The sequence below is a fragment of the Haliotis rubra genome, unplaced genomic scaffold, assembly GCF_003918875.1.
Source record: "Haliotis rubra isolate DU_JTF1 unplaced genomic scaffold, ASM391887v1 Scf146, whole genome shotgun sequence".
In the NCBI taxonomy this organism is placed as follows: Eukaryota; Metazoa; Mollusca; class Gastropoda; order Lepetellida; family Haliotidae; genus Haliotis; species Haliotis rubra.
Genome location: NW_025765403.1, coordinates 211,653 through 231,431, shown reverse-complemented (window position 1 = coordinate 231,431; position 19,779 = coordinate 211,653). Strand labels below are relative to the sequence as shown.

General features: G+C 42.1%; 1 protein-coding gene across 1 annotated transcript in view; it reads left to right on the top strand.

Annotated features, from left to right (window-relative positions):
* LOC124269622 (filamin-A-like) overlaps positions 1-19,779 on the top strand; it is a 64,123-nt gene that overhangs the window by 17,088 nt on the left and 27,256 nt on the right. Inside the window, exons 2-3 of the mRNA XM_046704657.1 lie at positions 12,653-12,842; positions 14,147-14,212. Of these exons, the coding sequence (XP_046560613.1) occupies positions 12,653-12,842; positions 14,147-14,212 (256 nt within the window). The remainder of the gene's footprint in view (positions 1-12,652; positions 12,843-14,146; positions 14,213-19,779) is intronic.

The following is a 19,779-nucleotide window of genomic DNA, read 5'->3' as shown; positions in this document are numbered from 1 at the left end:
AAGTACAATCAATGACATCAGTTTCAGGAGTATATGGCAACTGAGAGTAAAGTCAAGGTTTTGTTGACCAAACCACCGAGGAAGTGAAAGATGTCATGGCACAGTACAGTTTAGTTTCCATGCATGTTTTACCGCTGGGTGATAGTGTATTTTATCCATTGTAAGGGAGACTAGTTCAACCGAGTTATATAATAGTTTCAATGCATCCTTTACCCCTAGGGCGATAGTGCATTTTACCCACTGTTAGGGAATTATAGTTTATCATGCATGTTTTACCTTCCGGGCGATAGTGCATTTTACCCACTGTTAGGGAATTATAGTTTATCATGCATGTTTTACCTTCCGGGCGATAGTGCATTTTACCCACTGTTAGGGAATTATAGTTTTCATGCATGTTTTACCTTCCGGGCGATAGTGCATTCTACCCACTGTTAGGGAATTATAGTTTTCATAGTAAACTCTGTCAAAAAGAAACGCAACCCCTGTATTTTAGAGATTTTGATCTGAAGTTTTAGGACGACACGGCATTTTATTATTTAAGACAGAAGTCTGAAATTTGGCAGAATAATAACCCAGATGGGCATGTTTAAAATTGTCATTTCAAAAGTCATCTCACAGACACCAGTTTGTCACCAGGGGGCGTCTTTCTCAGTATCTCGTATGAGCACCACGCGCTGCAATCACTGCACGGCATCTCCTTTGACAAGAACGGATAAGACGCCGGATTCTTTCCTGGGGAATGGCTCTCCACTCTCCTGCAGTGCAACGGCGAGCTGTTGCAGCGTCTGTGGCGGCGGCTGACGTTGACGTACGCGTCGATCCAGAGTATCCTACAGGTGTTCAATAGGGTTGAGGTCTGGTGATTTAGAGGGTCATGGCAAGACATTGACGTTGGAATTCTGCAGAAAGTTCATTGTTGCACGTGCAGTATGAGGCCGGGCGTTGTCCCGTTGAAAAATCTGTGTCTGTTGGTCAATAATCGGGAGAAGGTGAAGCTCTAACACGTGGTTGATGTAACGTTGGCTGTCAGGTTCCCTGGAACGATCACCAAGTCTGATTTCTGGTTGTATGAGATGGTTCCCAAACCATGACGCTTTCTCCGCCAAATCTGTCCACCTGTCGGACGCAGATGGGCGTAAAAACGTTTATGACGTCTCCTATACAGACGCTGTCTTCCGTCGTGACGCTGCAAAAGAAAACGTGATTCATCAGAAAACCAGATTCGCCTCCAGTTTTGTAAAGTCCGTATCCTTACGTTGTTGCACCACCTGAGTCGTCGGCGTCGATGTAGGGGGCGTAGTACAGGTCCAACAACTGGTCTACAGGCACGTAAACCCGCTTCTTCAGACGGTTCCTAATCGTTTGAGCTGACACTCTCCTCAAACCTGGTATTTGTGTGGCAGTCACGGTTGGTAGGGCATGCCGATTACGCAGGTGATGGACCCGGATGTACCGATCTTGAAGGGGGTCGTGATTCTTGGCCTTCCACTTCGGGCGATCGTTGGTCAAATTGAAGTTGTTGTAGCGGCTCCAAAGTCGGGATATCGTTGTTTTGTGAACATTTAGGGTGCCGTGCAACAGTTCCAAAACTTTCTCCGGCTTGAACACGACCAATGGCGATATTTCGGTCGGCAGCACTCAATCGTGGCATTTTTAACACAGCTTTCGGCGACAAAATGAATGAATATAATACGGAAGCACATGGGCTTTTATACACCCCTACATTAACTGCCATTTTCATGATTTGCATGTGTTTTTGTGCGAAGTCACCATGAGGGTCATTTCATGCGTTGTGACGGAATAAGCAATAAAATACACTTATGCGTACAAATGCAGTTGTTTGGATGGTAATCTTCATTAATTACGTGTATCATTTCAATACATCTGAATAAAATTTTAGTTTGGAAGCAATAACTTCCATTCAAACGAATTTTTCATATCTGAGGACAGGGGTTGCGTTTCTTTTTGACAGAGTTTATATATATATATATAGTATAGTATATATTATACGGTCTGCAGCAGTAACACAAGGCGCGTTAGGTATTTCGTTGTAGCGACCATGTGTCAATGTCGTCCACTCAACTAACAACGTTGTCTTAAAGACACTGCCCATATGCATACAGTGTATATCACATGACAATCATATCTGAATGGAATCCGCCCATGGTAGTTTATGCACACGGTGGCTGAAGGTAAATATTGATGCAGTTTAAATAAATACCCAATCCTTCAGTGAGGGTACACCAGTAACTGATCTATCCTAGTTTACAGAGTGTAACCCCTGTACATACTGACATGGCAACACGCGTGGGTGACGCTCTATCGCCTTGCTTGGCAATACATGTGTAGGCGGACACTCGGAATACAGGTATCTTGTACATATCAAACCTGTTTGTCAAGTAACACCGACCAGTAGGATCCTCACGTCGTGAATGTTTCTGTTGTTAAAGTACTGTACTGAACTATGCTCGGGCGCAGTCTCGGGTGCAGAAGAGACTTCAAAGCCAAATATACAATTAATCTATTATTAAAAAACTGGTGTGCAGCTATTCTCGAGAAGTGGGTCTTTTAAAAAGAACCTTTATAGAAATAGATAGCACTTTGATACATGTTACGTGGACTGTTTTTTTTTTGTAAAACAAGAGTGGTTTGAAGAATTCATCAGTTCGACTCATGCGTTGATGTGCAGTATTAATTAGCATGAATCAACGATGCATCAGCAATGCAGGTATTCATGCATGTATCAACGATGCACAGTTTTCATGCACAGTCTGCACCCATGAAGATCCGGGTTTGCATCAACCCGTGCTGCTCGTAAGAACCAACTAACGGGATCGGATGGTCAGATGGTCAGACTCGCATGTCATCGTATCAGAGTTGTGGAGATCGATGCTGACGATGTCAATGACTATTCTGTCAGATCCAGACTTGAGTATGTATAGACCACTGTCGTTCAGGTGGTATATTGCGGCGTTCAACAACTAACAGATAGGTAGCTGCTGGGTTAATATTGCATTGATGTACATATTCATATATACCTGGGTCTAAAGGACTGTTGATCTGTTCCCAACTCTATTCCCCACAGTGATATATAGATGCAAATCTGACCACCGGATTCACCTCGTCACCTCCAAAGGCAAGCATTCCTTACTGGGGTCCTACCATGGAGTATCAAGTGATCAAATTGTCACCAATCCTACTATCTAATGGATTTATACGGGTCTTAGGACAGACTGCAGGGAACATTCGTAAAACGGTATCTTCAAGAGGTTTGGTGCTTTCGATATATGGAAAATATTGACGACATCTGCATATCAAGAAGGTGCTGACTATTTGCAATCAGATTTGATTGAACTATATTTGGAAATACGGACAAATCGGCGAACTTCCTACATTTGTCTCCCACAACTGGATTGTTCATAGATTGTACGATTCTTGTAGCAGCGAGAATCGTTACACGCACCCAGAAGTACTCTCACATCACGCCGATACTGAAGTCAGTACACTGGCTCCCGGTTGAGGAGAGGATAGTGTTTAAAGTACTCTGTATCACATTCAAGAGTCTAAAAGGCATGTCACCAGAATATCTAAGTGAACTGCTAACCCCCTACAAACCATCCAGACAACTGCGGTCTGAAAGAGGATTCTTTTTGAAAACTTCTTCTTATAGACTGGCCTCTCATGGAAAGCGTTCTTTCGGTGCTTGTGCTCCATCCCTGTGGAATGAACTGCACCTCGCCTTAAAACTGCCCCCATCTTTTGCTGCTTTCAAATCACATCTCTTTTTACTGCACTATTAACTCTATTCAAACGTTGTTATTATTATTTTGTAGCGCTTTGAGCACCCACTTAGTGGTTGTATTCAGCGCTATATAAATTTCCAGTATTATGTTTTACAGATTAAAGATGAAAATGCAGCAGATTATTATTATGTTTTACAGATTAAAGATAATATGCAGCAGAGAGGGTTCGGGTGATCAATATTATTATGATTATTATTATTATCATTATTAGAGCGCGCAATGGTACTTTCGTCAAACAATTTCTGTTAGTCCTGAAGCTTGAAATCAGATTGATCTCGAATATGATATGAGAAATTGTCGCCAAGGTTGTCATCAACTTTGTGGCACCTTCTGCTATCACTGGATGGCTGAGTTGATTTATTAGGCGTAATACAGACCCACCCCAAATTCCAGCCAGGGACACACGACCTTCTGTAAACAAACCACCAATTACCCTCAACAATGAAATAACGTATACTGTTGTTGGTCAGCCAAGTCTCAGTACATCCAAGTGTTTATATGAGAATATCGAACTGTGTAGGTTACACAGAGGTTGCTGTAATATATACTCTATGTTTACGTTGCTGGGCAAATCCAGGACATAAGAGGAGATCAGACCGATACGTCCACAGCCGATGTCTACTCGTGCGAGTGGTTAACCAACACTTCTTATCTTCCCGATCAAAAACTTGTCCTCGTTTTCACTGAAACAACAAAGGTATGGCTGATGGCCGTCTTAAGATATACTGGTTTCTGAACCTAATGACTTAGTGTTTGTAGATACACTGTTGAGAAGGTTGATCGTGGTCACAGGTATGTTTGCAATACTGTGGTATATATCGATTATCAGATTCGGAAAATATTGCCAGTGTTTTTTAGACTGAAGTTATGAGCTTTTGCATTGCTGTTAGTGTTTAAGTCACCGTGTACAGGAATAAACATTTCGGTGAGTGAGTGAGTGAAGTTGTATCTCAGCAGTCTGAAATGGGATGTTGTTGTAGAGTGATATAGTTCTTACAGGTCACATACTGTGAAACGTGTCGGATGTGGGATTACACTTTATCAATTAAGTAGACTTTTTGGTTGAGTCCTATCCGGGATTCGAAACCCCACTCTCAGAGTGCGATTCAGCGATCTAACGCCACTTAACCAACGCGGCTTCCACAAATATTTGTGTTGAGATCTGACAGTATAAATCAGCACAGCTCCCATAGCCGGAGGCGGTGAACATTGTTATGCTGTGAATGCATGTACAATGTATGTACACGTTGTTGAAGCCAGGGATGGTAATATTGTTGGTAAATCTTAACACCTCGTCGGGGAATCTCATATTCAAACCCAGATCACAGGATCCTGGCCAACCTAAGGGAAACCACTCTTGTCCCTAGCCCGTTATGTATAGACAAAAAGAAAGAATTATCGATGATAAATACAATTATCGTCCCGGCCAAAGTACACGATTGTTAACACTGTTTAACTTGTCCAAGGAGACACATAAAGATGTCCAAACAATATGTCACCATACAGATATCATAGCACAATAAATACTGAACAGAGTCGTCCCAGCACAACACCGGTGGGACATACTGCACATCTTACAAACTCCATGTTGTAAGCACAATTCAAGTTTTCCCACCAGCGAAAGTCCACAAGGAGAAAAGATACACTGTAAATACGTCCCGTTATTGTCCCAGCGTGTGAACACACACACTGGAGAGTCTAACAACATCCTTCGTATATATGCTTATGAAGGATTGCGTTTGTATAAAGGGCGTTCTTGGTTTGAGCTCAGTAAGTATGGCTGTGTCTAGCTTGATGAGTCACAGGTGTGTGTGAGCTGGTGATAGCCGGTGTGTGTGTGTGTGTGTGTGTGTGTGTGTGCCGCTGTCTGTCTGTCTGTCTGTATCTCTTTCTCTCTCTCTGCCTCTGTCTCTCTGCCTCTCTCTCTGTCTCTTTCTCCCTCTCTCTCTCCCCCTGCCTCTGTCTCTCTGCGCTCTTTGCCTGTCTGTCTCTGTGTATGTGTGACTCTCTCTGTCTGCCTCTGTCTCTGCCTCTCTCTCTCTCTCTGCCTCTCTCTCTCTCTCTCTCTCTCTCTCTCTCTTGCCTGTCTGTCTCTCTCTCTCTCTCTCTCTCTCCTCCTGTGTCTCTCTCTCTCTCTCTCTCTCTGCCTCTCTCTCTGCCTCTCTCTCTCTCTCTCTCTCTGTCTCTCCTCTCTCTCTGCGCTCTTTCTCTCTGTCTGTCTCTCTCTCTCTCTCTCTCTGCCTCTCTCTCTCTCTCTCTCTCTCTCTCTCTCTCTGCCTCTGTCTTTCTGCGCTCTTTGCCTGTCTGTCTCTGTGTATGTGTGACTCTCTCTCTCTCTCTCTCTCTCTGCCTCTGTCTCTCTCTCTCTGCCTCTGTCTCTCTCTCTCTCTCCCCCTGCCTCTGTCTCTCTGCGCCCTTTGCCTGTCTGTCTCTGTGTATGTGTGACTCTCTCTCTTTCTCTCTCTGTGTGTGTGTGTGTACAAAAGCATGTTTGAATCTGAGTAGATATACCTGTGTATATGAAAGTTTTTGCGGGCCGTATGTGTCTTCCGAATATAGGGCACTTATTAGTAAGATGGTATTTAAGTCTGTAATACACACGAGACGCATGCACATTTTACGTGTTTGTAAATACAAACTTCACAATTCATCATGTCACAAGTTGACAGGAAAAGCTATAGCTAAGCGGAAAAGGTTATAATCATCTATTAGATAGTAGTCTTGCATAATATTCCTTCACCTTTTAGTGTTGTTTTTGTATCAGTTTATTCCACCCTTTTCAAAGAGAAAACATGCACAACCTCATTGATATGGATGATTTTACCACTGTAAAGCGGCTGCAGGTTTCAACATGCAAACACCGTGGTATAGAAGAATGATCTATTCGTGGAAGTGTTCTATTTTCACTTATCCAGCCCATGACTAGTTCTCCAAGCAGTGTATGTACCTGTCTATTCAGCCCCACAACCTGCCCTCGATGCAACACTGTCTAATTGTATAAATTATTCAGGTTGCCACAATGAGGTCTGGTGTGGAGATCCCCCTATCGTTTTATGGAGGGGTGTGGAGGTCACATACATTTAAACACTTTCGTATTATCAACTAAGCCTTGCTGTCACAGAACACGGTGCAAATAATTACAAGGTGACGGCGCGTTACGACAGCAAGGTCTTGGCGGTGTCTCTCTACTTCATAAACACTGAAACATCCTTGACCTTCAATGTAGAGTGTCTTCATCCGCTACGTTTGCATCGACCTACTTCAAAACAAAATATACGTGCACTGACGGTGTGAAAGGGAGAAAACCAAAGCGCGATAATAAAGAATGTTGGTCGTAAGGCTGGAGATATTCAAAACCCTGGTCGGCGACACGACGGGAACGTGTGGTAGTTTCACTGAATGAATATCAGTGTAGGTGGCGCTGCGCTTGGGAGAATTCAACATTGTGAAAATGCCTAGGGTATTATTCCATTGACCTAGTTCAATAATACCGGTAAATTAGTTGGTTCAGCTTCTTGGCATACCACCACCTGTACACAAACTTCCAGGTATCACACGACAACCTTAAGTTCCCCGCGGGTTGTTTACCAAAATAAGTCTGCGTGTGTGAACACTGCAGAAGGAGTTTGCAACAATACCTAAACCCTAACACACTGTTTGCGAGAGAGAAAAAAACTTGTTCACTTCTCTCTAATATTTTAGCCATCAATTTTAACAATTTTCAAGCTCGAGTTAAACGTTAGAGTATCAGGCTCAGATCTGATATAGCCTAATTATAACATGGTTCTGAGGTGCGGTCAGGTAGCCCAGTGGTTAAAGCCTTCGCTCGTCACGCTGAAGACCCGAGTTCGATTCCCTACATGGATACAATGTGTGAAGCCTATTTCTGATGTCCCCAATCGTGATCTTGCTGGGAAATTGCTAAAAGCCGTGTAAAACCATACTCACTAATTACGTCTGTAGCAAAATGGCGTCGGTATTTGAGGGAGTAAAGAATAGAAAAAAATTTGTCGCTTTGAGTTAACTGGAGAATAATCGTAAGTAACTAGCTATTCAAGCAGTATTTTTTGCTCAGAAAAATCCATTATCGAGGAGGTATCACAACGTGAGAAGGTCAGTCATAATATATCCCTTCACAAATACCTGCCTATTGTTCCGTGAAAAGCTTACATTTCGTCCCGGTGTGCTTGGGTAACTTCTTAGTGTTCATTGAAATACTTCAGCGCCTCACCCGCTTAGTCTTTACACTAGACTCCACAAGAATGATGTAAGCATGTAAAGTATCTACGTTGATACTCTACGATCATCCGTAAGCGTATATACATAAACTATTGTTTGAACGGCATCGATCCATTAATGTCTATAGATTATGATCAAACTAATTCCATACCTGCCTGAAAACACCCAAAATACATTTTATAATAGCAACGATAATAACGCATTGCCTGCGTAGATCAGACCACAGACCGTCGACAAGTGTTACGTTAATAACAGATTGCATGCCTGGATAAGATAACATGATTACTATCGGTCACATAATGCATTATTCATAGATGTATGTTTTTATATTGATATAATGTTGGTGTACAATGGAGAGGTGATTTGGAACTTAGGCTCGTTAATGATGTAGTGCCTGAACAGCTCAGTGTCAACAGGACGGACGGAATGTTTAAATACAGAGGGGCCTACGTTACGTTACAATTACCACAGCACAACACAAGCACGGTGTAGACATTATCTGCAGTATGTGTACTCATTAAAGCAACTGCCGCACGCCTCTGGAGTCGGATCAGTTTATAACCTAATTTGATATCATATTGATTTCGAACTGTGTAAAGCAAAGAAAAATATACAATCGACATTTAATTTCGTACGGTCTATATTTATTGCAAAATGAGCAATAATATTGGTATTATTTTGTATGTTTACAGGAGATAATTTGCAGAAACAATGCTGATGCAACTGCAAATTTCAAATAAGCTGAGCGGCAAAAATAAAGTATATCAATTTAAATGTAGCTGAAATAGAAACAACTGTTGAATTTCATTAGGTCGATAGTTGCTTTACAGAATACTTTGGTCAGAAATGAATTTGCAAGCGCATAACCCGACCATGTTGAAATATTTGGCGCCCAAAAAAAAATAAACTTAGGCTCAGTATTATTCGTTACACTGCTATACTGAGTCTAACAAAACCTAGTAGAAGGTCGCGTCAGCTAACCTTTTGGACTGACCAATCAGAACATACTAAATGGCGAACGTTAGCATTCGCACATACCGTGTGAACCTTACCTAAAAACTCGAACGATTCCGAATGCTATTTTCCGCACGATCGCTTCCGAGTGATACACGCAATGAGTAAACAGTCGCTGAAAATAGCGTGTTTGTCAATATTCAAGGAAGTCATCTTGCGAAAATATAAGCAAATAGTAACCATGTCATTAGAAACCAATAAGCGTATATACTGCAGGTCAAATATCTGTGTTTTATGCGGATTTTCGTTTGTTGATAGATCAGTGTCAGCGACCAGGGAAGAGAAAATCAAAAACCGTTTTGTAAGTCCCGCCGAACCCTAACAAGTAGTCGTTGTCTGATTGGTTATATCCGTTCGGCCGTCTCGCGTTTGACTGGACGGTCATAGGTCGCTCAAATGTTAGCTGACACGTCCGTCCTTCTACTAGGTTTTGTTATACTGAGTATAGCAGTGTAACGAATAATACTGAGCCTAAGTTTACAGACTGCCCAAAAAACAATTTCCTAATTTTTAAGGTAAGATGTCTGTGAACACATGGGCAGTTGTGTGTTAAATATCATAAATATTCTTATTTAAATGTTATAAATCTTTTCATGTTTTAAAAACAAAACTTGTAGAAGGTTTTTTTTTCTTTGAATGTTGAGTAAGTACCGGTGTAAGTCCATTGTTAGGATACTCGGTGAATCTGTACAACTATATTGTTTTATGGCCATTCATTTTGCGCAGATTAGCAAACATAGTAATTACAAATAGTAGCTGAAAGAAAACACACTCGAAACAGAAACATGTCCTTCAAAGTTAACATTCATTTCAAGGTATGTCCCGTTCTTCAAGTAGATGTATGGATGCTCTAGCAGGTTGTGCATGTACATGAATACACTGTTTATATAGACGACGTATAATAACCAATGGCAACTGAATAATTACCAGTGTTATAGTTGAGACCTGAAGAGAACAAGCAGTTGCACCTAAACGCCGTCAGGAATGCATTAAGTTGCAGTGGTTTCCCTGCTGGAGACCTACCTCCTTCAGTGAGCGGGACTCTCGCTGGATGTAGTCATATGAAACTTTGGAAGAGCAAATATGTACACATATTTTATGAGTATATCCGAAAGAATGTTTGCATGGGCTGTACCAACAGAGGTAGGATGTGGTATGTTTTCGTCTAGCAAACAGATATTGTTTGACACAAGCTTGAGTTTGGTTTGGTATGATCGCGTTGTTGGTATGTTTCTGTACTTCCATTCACACTCACAGTAACTTTGACATCTGCAGTATCTACCTGGTGTGATGTAGCGGTTGGTGTTGCATACTTTGGCGTTAAAACGTTAACCTAATAATGAGAGAAACCTTGAACTTGATATTTAGGGCGGTGGGGTAGCCTAGTGGTTAAAGCGTTCGCTCGTCATGCCGAAGACCCTGGTTCGATTCCCCACATTGGTACAATATGTGAAGCCCATTTCTTGTGTCCCCAGCCCTGATATTGCTGGAATATTACTATAATCGGCGTAAAACACACTCACTCACTTTATATTTACACCTTTGAAACATTCTATAACAATAATCGGGAAACGTGTCAACACAGAGAACGTTAGAGAACCATGATATATAATTGGGTAACGTCAGTTAGAACAGATGGTAACTTTCACTTTTCTCACGCTTGACGAAAGTGCCATGGAAATAAACTGTCAAGATATAATCTGAATGCATAATAGAATAAGTCAAGTCAAGCAACGAAGATTTAACGGTTGAAAGTGCTGCTTATAGATTTAGCATTAATCGTTATATGCAAATTAGCGTGTTATGCAACACGTGGCCTGCTGTTATAGGAAATCATCACAGTGTGGACGAAGGGTCACGTGCATATAATTATACGATCACGTGCCAAGTTTGCCGAAGTAAAGAACATAGTCATATGTGGCTGGTGACTGTCAAACTGGTTTGATAAGTTGGTGTCACATATAGCGACAAGATTCTTCCACATCCATGAAATACATCCACTAAAACCAGAATCGACTGTACGATCCCAACGCTGTCATGTGTTTATGAATCATTTTAGTGATGACACAAAGTGCTTGCGGAAAGGTGAGCGTGTCCTGTCGGTGCCCCTCGTCATAGGCACATGCAAAGGCTAGTCAATTATTCATCTGAAACAAAACACGGCGAAGCATGATACAACTCGAAGTAGAGACAGACAGACAGACAGTTGGAGGCCAGTTGACTGAACTGTTCGGCATACTGCATAGTGATGTGTTGTGTGTGAATACAGCATGTTAGAATAGCATTTGATGTATGAATGATATTCTCTTCAGAGAAAAGACCAATGCTCTTAGGGTTTTGCTATCTGCTATAAGATGAGATCTAACTTTTGGTCCATCCGTCTTGATGGATCTCGATGATAGTATAGGGTAACCACGTGTATCTATCTGACTTACTTTGAGGGGGGACGGTGGGGTAGCCTAGTGGTTAAAGCCCATTTCTGGCGTCCTCCGCCGTGATATTGCTGGAATATTGCTAACAGCGGCGTAAAACTAAACTCACTCACTCACTCATCACTGTTTGGGCAGTTAATCAAGACAGACTTTGGCAGTGATGTTTCATATTTCCATGTTTTTTTTAAAATAAAACAAGTTTCTTTGACACATGATATAGTTTCCGAATGAACATCTATGCCCAAAACATTAATATAAAACATCTTGTACGCACAACACTGAACACATGTAAGTGGCTCGTTATTAAACTTGCTCAGCATATTTCGCTCATATCCTAAACGAGTCCATAGAAGCAGCATTCCTAGTGGACAAGCATACCGGCAAGGTAAGCCCTGCTGAATAAAGACGTTTAGCTGACTGTGGCAGTTACCTCAGCTCTTCTAATTCGGACACTAATACAATATGATGTCCATTCCAGATCCAAATACGGAATAGTGCAATAACTGTGTCACACATACGTCAAACTGGGAATTGTCCTCCACGTGTATACCAATAATATTATTGAAAGGTTAACGGTTCCTTGACACCCACTGAGACACAAGGGCCGTAAGATCTTGTATTAGGAATGGTGTTGTGGTTTAAATCTAATGATGAATCTGCGATGAAAACTTCAAATGTGTAAAATGTCACACTTTATAAAAACGAGCATTCTGCACAAGCAATGGCTGATGTTGAACTGTGTTAAGAATTTCAGCAACACGAACAATGCAGGTGCCCATTGAGATCCTCTCTCTCATATATGCTTAATTACTTACACAATTATGCACACACAGGCGCACACGCACACAAACGCAGACACGCACACAGGCACACTCCCGAACGTGCATACAATTACAATCATAATCACGTATACAGCATATGTATGCCTTCCACTAGATATCTACCTTTCTGGCGAAACCTAGCCACACAGCCTTACAAAAGAGGGGTCACAGTCAATTTCCTTACGCTACAACTCAAATCCTTAATCTACAAAGGGACGCTACTCTAATCAAACCATTGTCGATGCTTGATACCACCCGGTCAACGGTAGTCCACTTACATGTAAATCTAGATTGTTTGGAAGCAGATATTGTTTGGGCTAATACTGTAGTGTGTTGTTTCCAGACAGTGCCGTGGTGACAGAGGGCAACGTGAAGCTCCTGCTCGGCCTCATATGGCAGGTGATTCTACGTTATCAAGTTGGACTGTCAGCCGTGCAACATCGGCAGTGGATTCTCAAATGGATACAGGCAGTGATACCGCAGTACCGGGTTAGGAACTTTACAACCGACTGGAATGACGGCTTGGCATTACAGTGAGTTGATGTACCATTGAGATGATGTGGTACAGTGAGTTGATACACCTTCGTGTACTGAGGTGGTAGAGTGAGTTGATACACCTTCGTGTACTGAGGTGGTACAGTGAGTTGATTCACCTTCGTGTACTGAGGTGGTACAGTGATATGATACACCTTTGTGTACTGAGGTGGTAGATTGAGTTCATACACCTTCGTGTACTGAGGTGGTACAGTGAGTTGATACACCCTCGTGTACTGAGGTGGTAGTTGAGTTGATACACCCTCGTGTACTGAGGTGGTAGAGCGAGTTGATACACCTTGATGTACTGAGGTGGTAGAGTGAGTTGATACACCTTGATGTACTGAGGTGGTAGAGTGAGTTGATACACCTTGATGTACTGAGGTGGAACAGTGAGTTGATACACTGACTGACTGACTGAGTTTGGTTTTACGCCGCTTTTAGCAATATTCCAGCAATATCACGGCGGAGGACACCAGAAATGGGCTTCACACATTGTACCCATGTGAGGATTCGAACCCGGGTCTTCGGCGTGACGAGCAAACGCTTTAACCACTAGGCTACCCCACCGCCCGAGTTGATACACCTTCGTGTATATATATGTTCTGAAGTGGTACACCTTCGTGTAGTGAGGTGATACAGTGAGTTGATACACCTTGATGTACTGAGGTGGTACAGTGAGTCGATACACCTTCGTGTACTGAGGTTGAACAGTTAGTTGTACCACCGCGGTATAGCGAGATGATATATTGCCGTTGAAGGCACTTAATGAGATCACTTAATCATTTCACGTTGCTTTCAGGTAACAATCTGTACAATTACATGACATTTATCATAGGTAGAGTGATCTTCCAGCAACAAGCATCCGAACTGGCAGGCTACATGGTAGTTAGTAAGTGGGTAGAAGGGAGAATATTCGTGATTGGCTGGTATATTTTAATACGGTCGTAGCGGGTCCATGATACCCAGTTATACGTTATAAAAGTCGTGAGATAGATCCAGCCAGCAAACAATACTTGAACGGAAAAGTTCCAAAGATCCAAAGATTATCTGCAGAGTGAACCTTGAGTGAAGATAATCAAGAATGTCTAGACACAACTTCGACACAAACGATTAAGTCGATATACCACCTGGGTTGTTAGAATATCTAGGAACTAATTTTGGGCGAGATAAACGCTGTATCTATAGATGAATGCATAAGGGCACGGTAGAGGATGATATATAGGCGCATGAGTTCAAGTGAAGTGACACACAGCTCCGGCATATCGCGAAAATTCATTCTCTAAAAACCTTTTTCTTGCAGTGCACTGTTGGAATTCTGCAAGCCAGGAATCTGCCCCAACTGGCATCACCTAAACAGAGACAACAAGTGAGTACCGAGTAAGACAACAAGTGAGTACCGAGTAAGACAACAAGTAAGTACCGAGTAAGACAACAAGAGAGTACCGAGTAAGACAACAAGAGAGTACCGAGTAAGACAACAAGAGAGTACCGAGTAAGACAACAAGAGAGTACAGAGTAAGACAACAAGTGAGTACCGAGTAAGACAACAAGTGAGTACCGAGTAAGACAACAAGAGAGTACCGAGTAAGACAACAAGTGAGTACCGAGTAAGACAACAAGAGTACCGAGTAAGACAACAAGTGAGTACCGAGTAAGACAACAAGTGAGTACCGAGTAAGACAACAAGTGACAAGTACCGAGTAAGACAACAAGGAGAGTACCGAGTAAGACAACAAGAGAGAGTACCGAGTAAGACAACAAGAGAGTACCGAGTAAGACAACAAGAGAGTACCGAGTAAGACAACAAGAGAGTACCGAGTAAGACAACAAGTGAGTACCCGAGTAAGAAGAAACAAGAGAGTACCGAGTAAGACAACAAGTGAGTACCGAGTAAGACAACAAGAGAGTACCGAGTAAGACAACAAGTGAGTACCGAGTAAGACAACAAGTGAGTACCGAGTAAGACAACAAGAGAGTACCGAGTAAGACAACAAGAGAGTACCGAGTAAGACAACAAGAGAGTACCGAGTAAGACAACAAGAGAGTACCGAGTAAGACAACAAGAGAGTACCGAGTAAGACAACAAGTGAGTACCGAGTAAGACAACAAGAGAGTACCGAGTAAGACAACAAGAGAGTACCGAGTAAGACAACAAGAGAGTACCGAGTAAGACAACAAGTACCGAGTAAGACAACAAGAGAGTACCGAGTAAGACAACAAGAGAGTACCGAGTAAGACAACAAGAGAGTACCGAGTAAGACAACAAGTGAGTACCGAGTAAGACAACAAGTGAGTACCGAGTAAGACAACAAGTGAGTACCGAGTAAGACAACAAGTGAGTACCGAGTAAGACAACAAGTGAGTACCGAGTAAGACAACAAGAGAGTACCGAGTAAGACAACAAGTGAGTACCGAGTAAGACAACAAGAGAGTACCGAGTAAGACAACAAGTGAGTACCGAGTAAGACAACAAGAGAGTACCGAGTAAGACAACAAGAGAGTACCGAGTAAGACAACAAGAGAGTACCGAGTAAGACAACAAGTGAGTACCGAGTAAGACATGGTACCGGAACTGGGTATATCTATGGTCATGATCTTCACAACTGGATTGCTTGGTCCAGACTTGATTATTCAAAGACAACTGTCTTATAACTGAAATATTGCTGAATCTGGGGTTAAGTAACCCAAATGAGAAATCCTCTTAACAGTCTATTGACATTCAGGTATGCAGTGCATGTAATACTGCTATAATACTCATCCCTCTTTTATAACCGGAGAAACTGGTTTAACAAGAATAAAACCACCCAATGCACTAAGCAGTGAACGAAACAGTCAGGGGTGGCCTTAGCTATACTAATGGAAGCCATGCATTCGAAAACAGACTTTCTCTACAACCTACGCTTGATTGACAATTAGTATTCAAACATTGCATGAAACAGCTCATAATGGCATGATTCAGAGGCTGGAATAGATATGAATGGCTCGAAGATTTTGCAATTGCATTTTCAATAGACATGAAAAGTTCTCATCCCACGGGTCGTCACGCTCCAGAGCCATCCGATAATTCGAAAACATTCAACCCACTAGGTGCAGCAACCTGAACACGGTACGCATGGCTCGTCGTAGAGTTATGAAGAAGAAAGGAGAAAAATATTATATTAATTTGTCACATGTTATAAACATGTGTACATGTCGATACAATACATCACTTGGTAAAATATAACATCTCAGGAGACGCAAGAATGGCCAGACTGTGTACAGATAGACAGCGGTATCACCATAGTAAAACAATAATAATTAATATATAACGCAGTGAAGCTATGCGTAAACACTCACGGGTTATACGGTCTTATTCTTACGTCTTACCTCCGTTATACATTTAAGTACTTACGCAGCTACGTGCTGTTGTTATTGCGCAGTTAAGACGAAGATGGACGAATAGATTTACAGTGATTACATCTTGCCATAAATCATATTTTATGTCAGAATAAAAAGGACAACTAAACAGAAAATGTACTTCATCCTCAAGCGAGTCTCTGAACTGACGTATGAATTCTATTTGCAACGAGTGAAGGTTTAAAGCTGACAATGTCTATTACGAAAGGAAGAGTACCACATGATATATATTTTACTCCTATACTACGGTGAGACCTTGGTAGGATTTCAGTAACACAACTTTCTGGTACCAATAGTCTCTTAAAGCGTCAGTATGTACGAAGCTTATATTGATGTAAACTTGACGTTGACTATTAAATGCAGCGTGCCGTCACGCCGTCACACCGTCACACCGTCAGTGAGTCAATGCGAGCCCTCTGTGGATACCGATAGGGGATATGGCCAAGCAGACAGCTGGGGGGTGGCATACAAGTGTACCTCTATCGACGTTGGGTTTATTCAACAGATAGTTGTTAGTCACTCAAGGATCATTATTAAATGTTAACTTAATCGTGGCAGATTAAAGGTCGTGATGAAATCAAAGTAATGTAACGTGAAAGTGAGACAACAGGAACGTCAGCTCAGGCTTCCCGGATAATGATCTGTGTGAGAAGGTGGCGAAGTGTAAGAGTATTTCTGTAATAGCACACTGGGGGAGCCTCTTATGGAAGCCACTCAAACAGTGTTGACAGACCAAACACCCTTAAGTGGACGATTCTATAGTTTTACTTGTTTTAATATGAACAAAAAATCAATAGAAGTAGTGAGTGATTGAACGTCGTTCAATGCTATAAGGTATCTTTAGTGTTCCGAGCGAAGTATTTACTCACTTAGTTGTCATTACCTTACTGGACAAATGAGGAAACTCCAACATTGCGGCACACAATGTCATCAAAATCCTCCACACTTGTTAAAGTATACATAAGAAACTGCATTATGCGATGTTGATTACTGTCGACATCTAGGAAATATCCTTAAATGAAAGATATGTTTTCAATATGAAAACATATTGAAAGTATGTATTTTATAGGTACCAAAAGAGTGTTAGTTTCAGTGTGAGAGAGAGTTGTGTTTTACGCCACATTGAACTGTTTACATTTGCCACAGCGTGTTATCTTCATCTGGATGGAAAGTCCGGCGTTGTGGAGATTAGAGATCAAGGTGGCTACACTGTGGCTAAACCCATGCATATATCAAACCAGAGCTACTTTAGAATTACAACCCAGGATCTCAGGATCCTGACACGACAAAGAGACACAAGTCTGCAGAGAGATTTGAGGTGTTCAAGACGAATGTGTCAGCCGCGCTCCCAAATCTAGTATATTAACCTTTGGCCGTATATGTTTAATAAAACAGCGCAAACTCTCGTGGACGGCATCAGCTGGGTGACCTGACATTGATGACTCTATACAGAGTGGGCGTTGCCTTAAAGTTGCATGTCACTCGGTGGCGTCAAGGACGCTGAGAAGTAACACTGTAACACTGCTAACCAACATGCTGCTAACAGGAAGGGTTACAAGGACGCTGCTGTAGACAGTGAGACAGTACAACTGCTGTAACCAACATGCTGTAACAGGAAGGGTTACAAGGACGCTGAGACGAGACAGCTGTAACAGGAAGGGTTACAAGGACGCTGAGACAGTTATACTGTAAACATGCAACATTACAAGCGCTGTAACAGGAAGGGTTACAAGGACGCCGAGACAGTAATACTGTAACCAACATGCTGTAACAGGAAGGGTTACAAGGAGTTCTAGATAATCCATACACGGTGATGTACTCATGGTTGTTGATGACAAAGCACCAGTTCACATTCAGCCAGACTTTTTATGTCATTACCGTCAATAACAAATTAGCACGTATGCCTAGGCGGTTGGTTTTCTTTATGTAAGTATTTACAATGTCGTGGCTTTAATAGTGGATGCAAAGTGTACTAGGGCGACGATGTGTGGGCAGTAGAGTCTCAAGTACGGGCATATTTGTGTGGACAAAATGTTATCTCTAATATTGCACTGTGACTAACGCATTAGGGACCCTTCATAATTTATGGCTGGGGTGGGGTGGGGGGTGGGTGGGTGGGGTGTTGTCACCCATTTTATTCGGTGTGTGTGTGTGTGTGTGTGTGTGTGTGTTTGTCACCCATTTTATTCGTGGTGGGGGATGGGTTTAATAATTTTTGTACACATGAATTAGAGGGGTCAGCAATTTTGTGCTTAATAATATTTAAGATTATGCTTAAATATTAGGGGTAAATTTTGCACATGGCACGCATGTTACTTTGGACATAAATTTTAGGGGTGGGGATTCACATTGTACATGCTGCACAATTAAAATCATCATCACGCACACACACACACACCCCACGCCCCACCCCTAGCCATATATTATGAACGCTCCTTTACAATGTTAATTTTTGGGGCAAAATGTTAGGCCTAAATCGCACAGTTACTAATACATTATCTTAGTAACTTTTTTGGTTACCACCATTCACAACAGTTCAAGTATGAAATATGAAAATGTACCCATCAGACGATGTTTTACCAGCCATGGATATCTTGTATAAAATCATGCCTTTATAATGCCGAGTAGAAGCTTGAACAATGCATATTGCCTGAGGTGGGGAGTCTCATTGTTAAGTACAGGTAATGTCATTCAGGAGCGCAACTCTCCGTCAGGGCGGAATGTGGATATTCTGGCGAACAGAACCGCCTCCGTAGGAGGCAGCTATGTGCTGGATCATATTATATTAAGGCGAACCACTCACTTAGAACTAAGTTTAATACGAAGGGGCTTCCAGGCAATGGAAATGCCAGCGTTGTCGCTTCTCCCTGCGTGGGGAAATAGCCTTGTCTGTTTTGTACAGTCGACCGGTCGCGACCGGTCATTAGTTTTCCAGAGTAAATGAAACTGCAGAAGCTATGTCATATTCATGTGAAGTTTATGTTGCGACCGTACATTAAACACCAGGGTAGCTGTGTACTATGGTGCGGTACGGGTACATTAATATGTTCAGACAGGGCGTTGAAGGTACACTGGTTGTAGCGTCAAGCTTCGTGTAGTCCACACAGAGTTGTCTACCTTGGTGACACGTTGAAATGAAACTTCAGACAGTATCTGCAACCTCAGCATGATTTAATTAGGGATGCAAAGATTTATATAAAAGCATGAAAACATACATTCAACTCAGTAGGTTTGTACACACACGGGTGAATGGGAGAACATATCAGTGAAAAAACATCGGGTCATCTGATGAATGATTTGTTTGTTGTTAAACGCCGAACTCAGCAATATTTCCAGCTACATGGCGGCGATCTGTACATAATCGAGTCTGGACCAGACACTCAACCGTATGAGCATCGATTTGTACAATTGGGATACCATGAGATTCATAAACCAGGTCAGCGAGCCTGACCACCCGATCCCGTTAGTCGCCTCTTAGACAAGCATGGGTTGCTGAAGACCAATTCTAACACGTACGGGTAACTTGATGAATGAATG